Raw genomic sequence first — 13,405 nt, 5'->3', positions numbered from 1 at the left:
TGTCCTGGTTCTTATAGCGCATAATTTTTCTCCGCATATCGATCCTAATGTAATGGTCAACCAAGAAGTCCACTCCCAATATGACTTCATCAACGATCTCCGCCACAACGAATTTGTGTAGAGCCATGACTTTTCCAATTAATACCTCACATACCACTTCGCCTTGGACTTGATTATACTCGCCAGTGACCGTACGCAACCTTGCTCCAGGTAATGACTTTACTCTCCTGTAGACCAAATCAGATCGAATCAAGGAATGAGATGCCCCCGTATCTACAGTCAGTACACGCTCTTTACCATCCACATTCCCTCTGATGGTAAGACTGCTTGACTTCCTTTCAATCTGCGACACAGATATCACAGGACATTCAATAGCCGGGGCAAGTTTTCGTTCTTTACATCCGACACGCTCTTGCTCATTTCCGCCAGCTTTGGGTTTAAGCCACCCACATTGTTGGAACTATTATGACCAAGATCGCAATGACGTGCAATGTAATCTGGGTTGCCGCACTTGAAACATTTAACAACTCCGGCATTCTTCTGTTGAGATCCCTTCAGTGCTTCCAAGATTGTGTCTACCCACTCTGGCCTTTATACTCCCACACGGCGTGCTTTGAAAACTGGCTTACACAGAAGCGACGTTGTTTCCTGAATCAGAGCATGCGATACCGTTTCAGCAAATGTTAGTTTTGGATTCGCATATGTAGCACGCTTCGTTTCCACATCTCGTATGCCATTTATAAAGCTCTGAATCTTTACCCTTTCAGTGTATTCCACGGGTGCATCCGCATTCGCTAAATGTGCTAGCCTTTCAATATCCGACGCAAACTCTTGCAATGTTTCACCAGGCCTCTGGAAGCGGTTCAGCAACTCCATTTGGTATATCTGTCTCCTATTCTCAGTTCCGTATCGTCTCTCTAGAGCAGCCATCAATGCTTCATAATTGTTCCGCTCTCCTTCGAGAATCGTCTGTAGGATTTCCGCTGCTGGCCCTTTCAATGCCACGAACAGAGCTGCAACTATATCTTCAGCATTCCAGTTGTTCGCTGCCGACGTCTTCTCAAATTGGAGCTTAAATACCTGGAATGGAACAGAACCATCAAACGTTGGGGATTTTACCTTCAGAGTAGACGTTGAAGTGATTGGACGATTCAATTGTAACTCCTGAATCCGATCTTTCAAAGCATCCATCTCGGCCTCCACTTTATTTTGTCGTTCACTAACAGCCTCCAGCTGCGATGAGAATTTTGTTTCCTGTGCCTCCAGCTTTGTTGAGATACGTTCTTCTTGTGCTTCGAGCTGTAATGTTATGCGTGCCTCTTGTTCTTTTAATTGTTCTACAATTTGTGACGCCATGTGTGTTTTCTGTTCTTCCAATTGTGAAGCCATATATGTCTTCTGTTCTTCCAGTTGAGTTTCCATCTTGGATGTTATCTGTGTCGACATTTCTGAAATGCGTGCCTCCTGTGATTCCAATTGTGATGACATGTTGGTAGATATTTGTGATGAAATTTCGGACATTTGTGCCGATATTGCAGCCAATATCATGTTCAGGTCTGTGTTCGCCATTGTCTGCGGTGTTTCTTCCATTTTTGTTATTTCCTCGCCATCAAGATGAAAGTCATACTCTTCCACATCAATTCCTTCTGCTTCCATTGCCTCTCGTAGCCGTGCCTGAATTTCAAGTTTAACGCCGCTTGTATTCAATCCACGGCTCTCCAACTCCTTCTTTAGCTGCTGGATCTTCAATTCACTGAACTTTGCCATGTCCTTGTTGTCCTCTGGAATTTATTCAACAATTCCTCTTCTGACACCAATTGTAACGAATTTGCTGCGAATCCTCTTATTTGCTCTTTTGCTAGATTTCTATCGCTAAACTGTTGAATAAATAACTCCAATATTGAATAATGGAAAAATGGCCTTTATTAAAATACTTCACAATAACACTCAAACTGTGCAACGAATAGCTTAATAACCAAAATGATAGCTTAAATGAAACTCTACTATTCGAAATAATACTGCTATAGCTCGCTAGATAGCGCTTAATCGAAACTGCTTGACAGCTCAAATCAAAATGAATTCCAGTGCCTCTACAATTGTCGCCTTTTATACTCTTTGATTTCAACCTTCGCATCTTCTAGAATCTACTAGTCCAGCAGCTCTCAAACTTCTCAGCTGTAACTACAATTTCACAAGTTTATACATCTTCTAGGCGCTTCCAGAATCTAGTAGTCCAGTAGCTCTCAAACTTCTCAGCTGTAACTACAATTGCACAATTTTATAGCTTCTCTCATTGCATACTTTCAGGAGTATCTAAGATATATGCATGTGTTAGTGCATTGACTCTCCGCTGCTCGTATACGTACATGGTACATATATGTAGACGCAGTTATTGTTTCGTTTATGTAGATACATAATGATTGAATTATTGATGTGCATTCACGTCACTGCTTAGCATCGGCTTAGAGACGGCAGCCCTCCTTAGTTTTGCTAATATTCGTAACAATATGTATGATTTCAATCTTCAGGCCTTCTAAGGCCCACTTGCACAACGAAGAATTATCTTTATAATTCAAAGTTAAATTGAAATGAGGGGTTAAACTCAATATTTTTGACAGATCTTTTAAATTAACTCTGCGTTAAAAAGATTACTTGCCGTTCTGCAGTGGGCCTAAATCAGCGTTCCCGGAATGACACACTAATTTTATATGACATCGAGCTATAGCACTTAAGCTGACTTAATTTGCCTTCTTTGTACTAGTCAGTTTATTTAAAATATGACGAATATCAAAATACTTTTCAGAAAGGCTTTTTAACGAAACCTCCTTCACTGAAAAAAGGAGTGACATGTGTATGTCAATTAAATTTAATCTCTTTGGACGTGGGTTTTACGTTCCAACTTAAATTTTTCACTTCCATGATTTTGTGGCCCAAACGAACTTTCTATTTCTGAAATGCTACCTAATGTGAAAAAAGGACTTTTCGACAAACGTTCTCACACTTTCCATAACGCCTCTTAGCTTTTAAAGAATTGCTGAAAGGGTACGTCCCGCACTAAGCAGACTGGCCACGAATTTTTATTGCATATTATTTTTCCTCTGCCTGGGCAGATGCTCAACATTTCCGAGCAGTTTCATTTTGCCGCTAATTTTGCAACTCCACTGACATCTCAGAGCTTGTTTTACTGCGACTGAGAGTGCTGCCTTTAATTATAGCTTCCACAGTTAAAATGCTACCAAACCAAACAAATAAAAAATCGCCTTTCTGAAACTTTCAAAGTCGCCATGCTAGCCGTTAGACCATTACTCAATTTTCCAAATAGATCTCTACGATATTCTCAGGGAACGAGTCGGCAAACAATGAATTGTTTACATATGTAGATAATATTATAATCACAGCAAAGATCTAGAAACACATTTTATTGTTATAAAACCAACCAACCTAAGAATCCAAATATGTATGGCGATAATCTGAAGCCCACTAGCAGACCTTACGAAAGGCAAATATGAGCGTAAACTAAAATACTTTTGAAAACCCGGTATAAGCGATAAATAAATAAATAAATAATTATACTTACATCAACAAACGATTTGTTCCTGGTACTTAATGTGGTGGTCGAATTATTGGCTAACTCAGAGTTTTCCTTACTTTTACTGATAGAAAAATCAGTAAAATTTATGTGCACAACGGTATTTATTGGCCCTCTTATGGTGAATGTACAATCCAAATGCTCGAGATATGGATTTGGATAGTTGGGTGTTGTAAAAATTCCATTATCGGCGGACACAATCTCACTCTCGCAAACTTGAAATAGAAAAATTTATTAAATGAGTTGATTACGAATTGCAATCACACAGGAAGGTACATAAGAAGATACGCATCAATGAAATCGAAATTGGGAAATTGCGTGAGTTTCGGCAAAGTTTTCTCAGTAGCAACAACTTTTATCCGTGACTGTGGCCAGTGGCGGATTCAAGTTAGGAAAACGATCAAAGCTCTGACAACGTATGACATATATGTTTCTTTTTTATTTTTTATTCAATTTTGTATATTGCCAACCACGAACGCTTAGGATGAAAAGTTTATTGCTTCCTTGTGACGAATAAAAACTTGGCTTGGATGTTTAACGGAGGACTCCCCTCTCCCTCTGCTCCCATTTCCATTTGCAGATAATACATACTAGGCCAAAGCAACCTTGTTTCATTCGCAAAATATGGACAAACCAGCATAGGTAGTGATAGAACGATACGATTACTGAGTGAGTAGTATCGATACGTTTCCAAAAAATACTCGAGTATTTCCTGCTCGATGCTTTACTCCAAGTACTGAGTAAAGTATCGATACTTTACCACCATACTTTTCCCCGATACTTTACCAAGTGCCGATGGTCTACATGTTTAGGATCAACGTAGTTCAGTAAAAGCCGTTAATCAAAGGCCGTTGATAATATATATAGAACCGATCAAAAGCGGATAAGGACCACGCTTTTGCTAAAGTCAACCACGGCACATTACGACAAGAATTGTAAGGGTCCCCTCTTCCTCCTAGTTTCAAAAGGTGGACAGCAAATTATCTGTTTGGTCGGCGGACATCGGTGCTATTCAGGAACGTAACGTCTAAACCCAGAAGAATTAAACAAAAGGTACCACATGGTGGTGTCCTATACCCGCTTCTATTTAACTTCTACATATCGAAGATCCCTTCGCCACCAGTAGAAGTTACCATCATTTCCTACGCCGATGACTGCACGATATTGAATAGAGGTCTCGGCCCACCCACCGATGAGCTATGTAATAAAATAAACAACCATCTCCCTAATTTCTCCAGTTTTTCCTCTCCCGAAACTTGATATTGTCACCGACCTAATCAAAGGCGGTCTTATTTGCAGCATACGCAAATGTCGACCATATTGGAAATTAACGTTGATGGCATTACGTCACCGACTACCAAAAATACTGGGTGTAACGCCCGATAAGGATCTACATTTTGGCAAGCATGCATCCGCAATTGTACCTAGAGTTCAGAACCTTACCAAAATCCTCAAATCACTTGCCGACAGCATTTGTGGGCATGCAACGCGTACCGGATATGGTCGCCGAGCCTAAAGGCAACTCACTGGAAGAAAATACAGGCCTATTAAAACGCCGCTCCCAGAATCGATACGGGTTGTTTTCTTATGTCAGGGAGAGAAAAGAAATGCTGAACAAACAGTTTCTGTTGAATTCACAGAATCCTGGGCATCCCAATAGACATCCAATTAAAGAGGCCCCTCCTCCCAGGGACTTGAGAAGTAATCTCCACAAGTATTATGAGGAAATACGGCACCTGAGATCTCAGCCGTATGTAGAAAAAGAACAGAAAAACATCCTCAGTGATATCCACAAAAAGGCGGCAGACATCTATGCCAGGAATTGCCAGAGGAACTCCGTTATTAAAATTAAACACCCTGAACTTGCAGAAGAGGAAAGCAATCTCCGTTTATCGTTCTGCACGTCGTTTCCTCTATTTGGTCCGCCAACATTTCACCCCTGCTGTCGCCTAAAATAATGCGATTATCGCCAGTGAGTAGTGCGCTGATGTCAGGGCAGTATCCACTGGGGCAACAAGTGACAGGAGGGATGTAGATGTTGATGATTTCTAAATTTACATCGCCTTGCCGGACAGATATGCCTTGACGTTCCAGGACACTGTAGCTGCGGCCGATGTCGGGATCAAATATATTATATTACACTGATCACGATCTTTTCTGTGGACGTTATACCCAGAGCAGATATTGCTGTGGATTTGGTCTCTTGGCTCGCTGCAATGCGGATGTTATGCCGCTTCACAAAATCCACTATCTCCGTGATCTTCCCAGTTAACGGCAGTATTCTGAACTGCAATGGGGGAGACGTCGTCACTAGGGGGGTAAGTGAGGGGTGCTGTTGAAGCCTTGGGACTGGACGTCCCTGGGTAAGCATTGGGGTACCCGGTGAAAGAGTCTTTATTCAAGCTCTTTCGGGTTGTCAGGATTTTCTGGATTCCGATTAAATAAAAACGCTGCCGATTTATGCACATTAGCACATTATAACTAACAATTCATGTTTATTAAAGTTTAAAGTTAAATATAGGAAAATATGTGTGTTTAAATGAAATTAATTAAATGGTTTAATTTATTGAAAGTAAAATGAGTATTAGAATGATTTCTCTGCCCGTTGCCGAACCGACGTTGTTCACGGCGCGTTGTTCAAATCTAAACTGCTCTTTTGTCGCTGACATTGAGTAAGGGTTGCCAATTGATTATTATTCCGTTCATGTGCAGAGATGATGTATTTCGTAGGATTAATTACTAAGGTAGGGTCAGCCTAACCGTTGTATTATATTGACCATAGATTAGGTTGCCTTTATATTATATTGCTCGTATTCTTAGGATGACCTTACACCGGTGTAGTTGGGTTTGCGGCCTGGCAGCTGTTGCATAACTGATTGTTGGGGTACGGCGGAGGTGGCATTTGGCATGCTGGCAAGCCCCTGCTAGCTCGTTGTACAATATGTGCATCAAACGAAAGGTGTTAATGAGTATTTTAAAAGGAAGTAATCCTTAGTTTATAGGTGGATGCCGTTTCGAAATATCGCCATAATGGTGGACCAGGGGTGACTCTAGAATGTGTTCGTACGATATGGGTATCAAATTGAAGGTATTAATAAGGGTTTTAAAAGGGAGTGGTGGTTGTTGTATAGGTGGTCGCCTTTTCGAGATATCGCCATAAAGGTGGACCAGGGGTGACTCTAGAATGCGTTTGTACGATATGGGTATCAAATGAAAGGTGTTAATGATTATTTTAAAAGGGAGTAATCCTTAGTTCCATAGGTGGACGCCGTTTCGAGATATCGCCATAAAGGTGGACCAGGGGTGACCCTAGAATTTGTTTGTACAATATGGGTATCAAAAGAAAGGTGTTAATGAGTATTTTAAAAGGGAGTAATCATTAGTTCCATAGGTGGACGCTGTTTCGAGATATCGCCATAAAGGCGGACCAGAGGTGACCCTAGAATTTGTTTGTACAATATGGGCATCAAACGAAAGGTGCTAATGAGTATTTTAAAAGGGAGTGAGCCTTAGTTCTATAGGTGGACGCCGTTTCGAAATATCGCCATAAAGGTGGACCAGGGGTGAGCCTAGAATGTGTTTTTACGATATGGGTATCAAATAAAAGGTATTAATGAGGGTTTTAAAAGGGAGCGGTGGTTGTTGTATAGGTGGTCATATTTTCGAGATATCGCCATAAAGGTGGACCAGGGGTGACTTTAGAATATGTTTGTACGATATGGGTATCAAATGAAAGGTGTTAATGGGTATTTTAAAAGGGCGTGGGGCTTAGTTCTATAGGTGGACGCCTTTTCGAGATATCGCCATAAAGGTGGACCAGGGGTGACTCTAGAATTCGTTTGTGCAATATAGGTATCAAACGAAAGGAGTTAATGAGTATTTTAAAAGGGAGTGGGCCTTAGTTCTATAGGTGGACGCCTTTTCGGGGTATCGCAATAAAGGTGGACCAGGGGTGACTCTAGACTTTGTTTGTACGTTATGGGTATCAAATGAAAGGTGCTAATGAGTATTTTTAAAAGGGAGTGGGCCTTCGTTCTATAGGTGTTCGCCTTTTCGAGATATCGCCATAAAGGTGTACCAGGGGTGACTTTAGAATATGTTTGTACGATATGGGTATCAAATGAAAGGTGTTAATGGGTATTTTAAAAGGGCGTGGGGCTTAGTTCTATAGGTGGACGCCTGTTCGAGATATCGCCATAAAGGTGGACCAGGGGTGACTCTAGAATGAGTTTTTACGATATGGGTATCAAACTAAAGGTATTAATGAGAGTTTTAAAAGGGAGTGGTGGTAGTTGTATATGTGAAGGCGTTTTCCCGATATCGACCAAAATGTGGTTGACCCAGAACATCATCTGTTGGATACCGCTAATTTATTTATATATGTAATACCTGCCAAGATTTTAAGGGTTTTTTATTTCGCCCTGCACTTTTTCATTTTCTTCCACATAATATGGCAGGTGTCACAACCATTTAATAAAGTTTTTTCTAAAGTTATATTTCGCGTCAATAAAACAATCCAATTACCTTACGATGGTAGCGTGCTCCGCCTATCACACAGTATGCCCTGGGTTCGCACCCCGGGCAAAGCAACATCAAAATTTTAGAAATAAGGTTTTTCAATTAGAATAAAATTTTTCTAAGCGGGGTCGCCCCTCGGCAGTGTTTGGCAAGCGCTCCCGGTGTATTTCTGCCATGAAAAGCTCTCAGTGAAAACTCATCTGCCTTGCAGATGCCGTTCGGAGTCGGCACAAATCTATGCCCCTACCAAATTTCAAAAGGATTTGTTAATTTTTGTTCGACTTATAGCGTTAAAAGTATCCTAGACAAATTAAATGAAAAAGGGCGGAGCCACGCTCATTTTGAAATTTTCTTTTATTTTTGTATTTTCTTGCACCATATCATTACTGGAGTTGAATATTGACATAATTTACTTATATACTGTAAAGATATTAAATTTTTTGTTAAAATTTTACTTAAAAAAAATTTTTTTTTAAAGTGGGCGTGGTCCTTCTCCGATTTTGCAAATTTTTATTAAGCGTACATATAGTAATAGCAGTAACGTTCCTGCCAAATTTCATAATCATATCTTCAACGACTGCCAAATGACAGCTTGCAAAAATTTTAAATTACCTTCTTTTAAAAGTGGACGGTGCCACGCCCATTGTCCAAAATTTTACTAATTTTCTATTCTTCGTCATAAGTTCAACTCATCTACCAAGTTTCGTCGCTTTATCTGTCTTTTGTAATGAATTATCGCACTTTTTCGGTTTTTCGAAATTTTCGATATCGAAAAAGTGGGCGTGGTTATAGTCCGATATCGTTCATTTTAAATAGCGATCTGATATGAGTGCTCAGGAACCTACATACCAAATTTCATCAAGATACCTCAAAATTTACTCAAGTTATCGTGTTAACGGACGGACGGACGGACGGACATGGCTCAATCAAATTTTTTTTCGATCCTGATTATTTTGATATATGGAAGTCTATATCTATCTCGATTCCTTTATATATGTATAACCAACCGTTATCTAATCAAACTTAATATACTCTGTGAGCTCTGCTCAACTGAGTATAAAAATAAAAATAAACTTTATGAAAAGTATTGAAAATGGAAGCAAGTAAACTAAAGATTATGAGTAAGGAGAGAGTGGGATAAATAAAGAATGAAGACTAATGATCGGAAAACGAACAAAAAGGGGAAATTGTTTTTTTTTTTTTGGCAAAACTAAATAAATAAATAAAAAAAAAAAAGCAAAATTAATATGAACAACAAAAAAATTAAAACAGGAGGGGCCAAGTTGAGGCCTAGTGATATGCATATAATTATCTACATATATACACATATATGTATGTACTTATGTATGTATGTATATCTGAACCCAAAAAATTTAGGAAACTAAAAGCTTGAGAAGATTTACATTAAGGTGACACAAATATTATTTACCAAAAAAATCTGAAAATGAATCAACTCAAATTGAAATGAACAAATCAAAATTAATCTCAAATGCGGAAAACTATATCGTCTAATAAAAAGCCTAATGCAAATATTATACTAACAAAAAAATCAAAAAAACCCAAAAAAATGTTGGTTAATTTTTGATCTCTGCTCGGCGGTAGCTCGAGACTTGCTCCTCCCCTTCGTTGTTCTCCTCTGCTGAGCTATATCATCCAAATAATGATTGCGGTGCCAGGATAGGAGCGCCAAGATGCCCTTTTGCCCCTTTGATGTTCTGCCTGGAACCGTCTGTATGCTTCCTCTTGTCTCCTTCAACTTACTACCCCGCTTTTTATGTTGACTTTAGTTTATGTGTGTGTATGGCAAGTTCGTGTATGAAGTACTACCCCGCCTTTGTGTGAGTTTGTGACTCGATGGTGGTGGCAGGTATGGCAGGCTTTACTTTTAGAGCCGCGATATGTTCGAGGGGAAAAGAAACAATTTCAGGGGTTGGGTCATAACGCAAAAAAGGGAACACTTAGGTGCATGTGAATTTTATTTAGCTTCTATCTTTTTTTTGCCCACTGTATCGTTTATTTTTTATAGTTATTGAATTTTATTAAATTGTGTAATTTTATTTATTTACCTGACTTTACCTACTTATTTCATTTTGCCTATTTATGAAATTTTGTTTATTTATTTGATTGTATTTATTTTACTTAATTTTACCTATATATTTAATGTTATCTATTCGATTTTACTCAAATGTCCGACTTTATGTATTTATGTATGATATTTTATTTTAATTAGTTGTATGGTTTTATTTTATTTTATAATTATAGTTAATTTATTTAAATTTTATTTTATTTTATGTTTAACTTTCATTATTTAATTTAATTTCATTACTTCATAGTATCTTCGCATTTAATTTTATTTATTTATTCAATTTTGTGAATTTTAGGTATTTAATTTTATTTAATTTAATTTGAATTTTAACAATTAACAGGGACTGGGGAAGGGGGTTTCACTGACTCACCTGAATAGGGTACAGGACACCGAGTTTTTTCTGTGTGCCGGTGCTTAACGGGCCAATAACGCGGTTAGCAACGACCGTAAACCGAAACTTATTTTTTTTCCACAAAGGACTAAATTTCCACTTAAAACGACTTTAGTAGCTTCCGCACTCACTTGCATGTACTTTACATTTGAGGCATGCCCTGTCATCGTTTGGCGATCGTACCCCATAGATCGAAAGCATTTCTTTCTCACCACTTTCACTCAAGAACGAAAGATACCAATACATACAATCCTATTTTGGCGGGAAACGACAGACATAAACTTTCACGAACAAACTTCACCATACTAACAGATACATGTTTGAACATCCATGAATGTGCTTGCTTTCTACCAGTTACTAACACATGTGAACGTAGCTATGCTGGTATATGCACACAGATATATACGTAGATGTTTGAACATCCTTACCATCGTCTTAACCCACAGGCTGCCGCTACACAGCATTGCGAGATGAAAACCGTCCGGGGGTTGCCGTCGCTGAGACCAGAACAACTGGGAAATTGGCATCGTCCAAGGCAGGAGCTGCATTGGGCAGATGTCACAAACATATATATTCTGTGCTTGCAAACTGTGCAAAAGGTGGTAGGGACTAAGCGTCTGTTTCCCTGACCTACGCGAGTGCTAGTGCCGGAAATAGGGGAATAGAAGACTGGGGCGAGGGCTGATGCTCGGCATTGCTACCGACCCTACTGCGGATATTGTGGTTATGAGTAGGAGCGGTCGTATGAGCTGGCGGCGCCATGGGGCGAGAGCAGCAGCGGGTACTTGTTGTGGCTTGCTGAGCAGCGGGGCTGCTAGAAGGTAGTGGAGGGCGCTAAGGCGAGACGCCCTTGGGCGTAAACAGAAAGAAACACAAAAGATTTATAAAAGTTACGAGGACGTCGTGTTTTGGGGTTTAGCTCAGGACGTCCTGTCCGATGCAACCATCCCTTGCACGTGACACACTGACAAGAGTGTGACCGTCCTAAAAATATTATTTTCCGGCAAACGCAGCAAAATCATGTCTCTGAACCGGGGTCAGGTACAGGTCCCGTATTGGGTTCGATACCCTCCCGGAGCAGGAGAATATGGCGCAGTCCCGCTGCAAGGATATGCTGGGAGGATGACAATTTGGGGGAGGGATGCAACAAATTAAATGGGGTTACACTGAAATAACAGCCCTTGGTCGGGAAAAATCCCGAGTCGCTCCGGTACATAGAATCGGCTGCCTTGGGAAGCAAGAGATATCCACTAGTTACATCCAGTAAAAATTGCACAATACGGCATCCATAAAGTAGGTTCTTTCATGGCCCTTGAATCTCAGTCAAGGCCTTAGAAAGCAAAAATTCTTAGAATTTTCCGTAACGCAAACTATGGGCTTATGCAATAATTCTGTGACGTGAGTAATATTTTGAACCTTTGGAATACTTTATTTACTATACGCCAGTTCATTAAATTCCTTTAAATACTCTCAAACCCGTAACACTCATAAATATTTTTGAGAACAGCAATATACCATATATTTTTGCGTTCTAACATTAATATTATGATATTGTCACGGATATTAGCATCACTAACCTATACCATCACTAAGGCGATGCTAAGGCCATGCCAAGCAGTATTTACGTCAATAATCAAATCATGTATACACATATATAAGGCAGCCGAAAGAGATGTCACACACAGATGCATTTACTTATGCGCCTATGTATGCGCGAGAGACTGTAAACTACAAACATTCACATCAATAATTCAATCATTATGAATCTACATAAACGAATAAATAATTGCGTCTACACATATGTACGTATACGAGCAGCGGAGCGGCAATGCACAGACACATGCATATATCTTATCTGAGTGGTCACAAGAGAGAGCAATAATTTGTGCACGTAGTTGTGGCTGGCGATTTTGTAGCGAAAATAACTAGTAAGTTCTGGAAATCGAAGAGCCTAGAAGTATGCAGCGTAAATTATAAAAGCGGGGCAGGCGAGTAAGAAGTAATTCAGTTTGAGTTGAGCTATCAATCAGTTTGATTAAGCACGCGATCTGGCGGCCAATAGTAAAGTTTCATTTGAGTTATCAATCAGTTTGGTTATTAAGCCAGCGAGTAGCAAAGTATAAGTGTTATTGTGAAGTACTTAATAAAGGCCATTTTTCCATCATTCAATATTGGAGTTATTTATTCAACAGTTTAGTGATTCGAACTTAGCAGAGGATTGCAAGTAAGAGGATTTGCGGCAAATTCGTTACAATTGGTGTCAGAAGAGGAATTGTTGAATAAATTCCAGAGGACAACAAGGACATGGCAAAGTTCAGTGAATTGAAGATCCAGCAACTAAAGAAGGAGTTGGAGAGCCGTGGATTGAATACAAGCGGCGTTAAACTTGAACTTCAGGCACGGCTACGAGAGGCAATGGAAGCAGAAGGAATCGATGTGGAAGAGTATGACTTTCATCTTGATGGCGAGGAAATAACAAAAATGGAAGAAACACCGCAGACAATGGCGAACACAGACCTGAACATGATATTGGCTGCAATATCTGCTCAAACATCGACAATGTCATCACAGATGGAATCTCAAGAGACACGTATAACATCAAAGATGGAAGCACAAGAAACGCGTATAACATCAAAGATTGAAGCACAAGAAACGCGTATGTCAGAAATGTCGACACAGATTACATCGAAGATGGAAGCACAAGAAACGCGTATATCCGAAATGTCGTCGCAAATGTCATCTCAGCTGGAATCGCAGGAGAACCGCATAACAGCGAAGATTGAAGCACAAGAGGCACGGATATCCGAAATGTCGGCTCAAA

At 39.7% G+C, this 13,405-nt stretch overlaps 1 protein-coding gene across 1 annotated transcript in view; it reads right to left on the bottom strand.

Moving 5' to 3' along the window:
• The window catches only part of Cubn2 (Cubilin 2), an 864,444-nt gene that overhangs the window by 709,631 nt on the left and 141,408 nt on the right, over positions 1-13,405 (bottom strand). Inside the window, exon 8 of the mRNA XM_067791923.1 lies at positions 3,578-3,804. Within this exon, the coding sequence (XP_067648024.1) occupies positions 3,578-3,804 (227 nt within the window). The remainder of the gene's footprint in view (positions 1-3,577; positions 3,805-13,405) is intronic.

Source organism: Eurosta solidaginis, chromosome 5 (genome assembly GCF_040869045.1).
Source record: "Eurosta solidaginis isolate ZX-2024a chromosome 5, ASM4086904v1, whole genome shotgun sequence".
Classification (NCBI taxonomy): Eukaryota; Metazoa; Arthropoda; class Insecta; order Diptera; family Tephritidae; genus Eurosta; species Eurosta solidaginis.
This window is presented reverse-complemented; position numbering and strand designations above follow the sequence as displayed.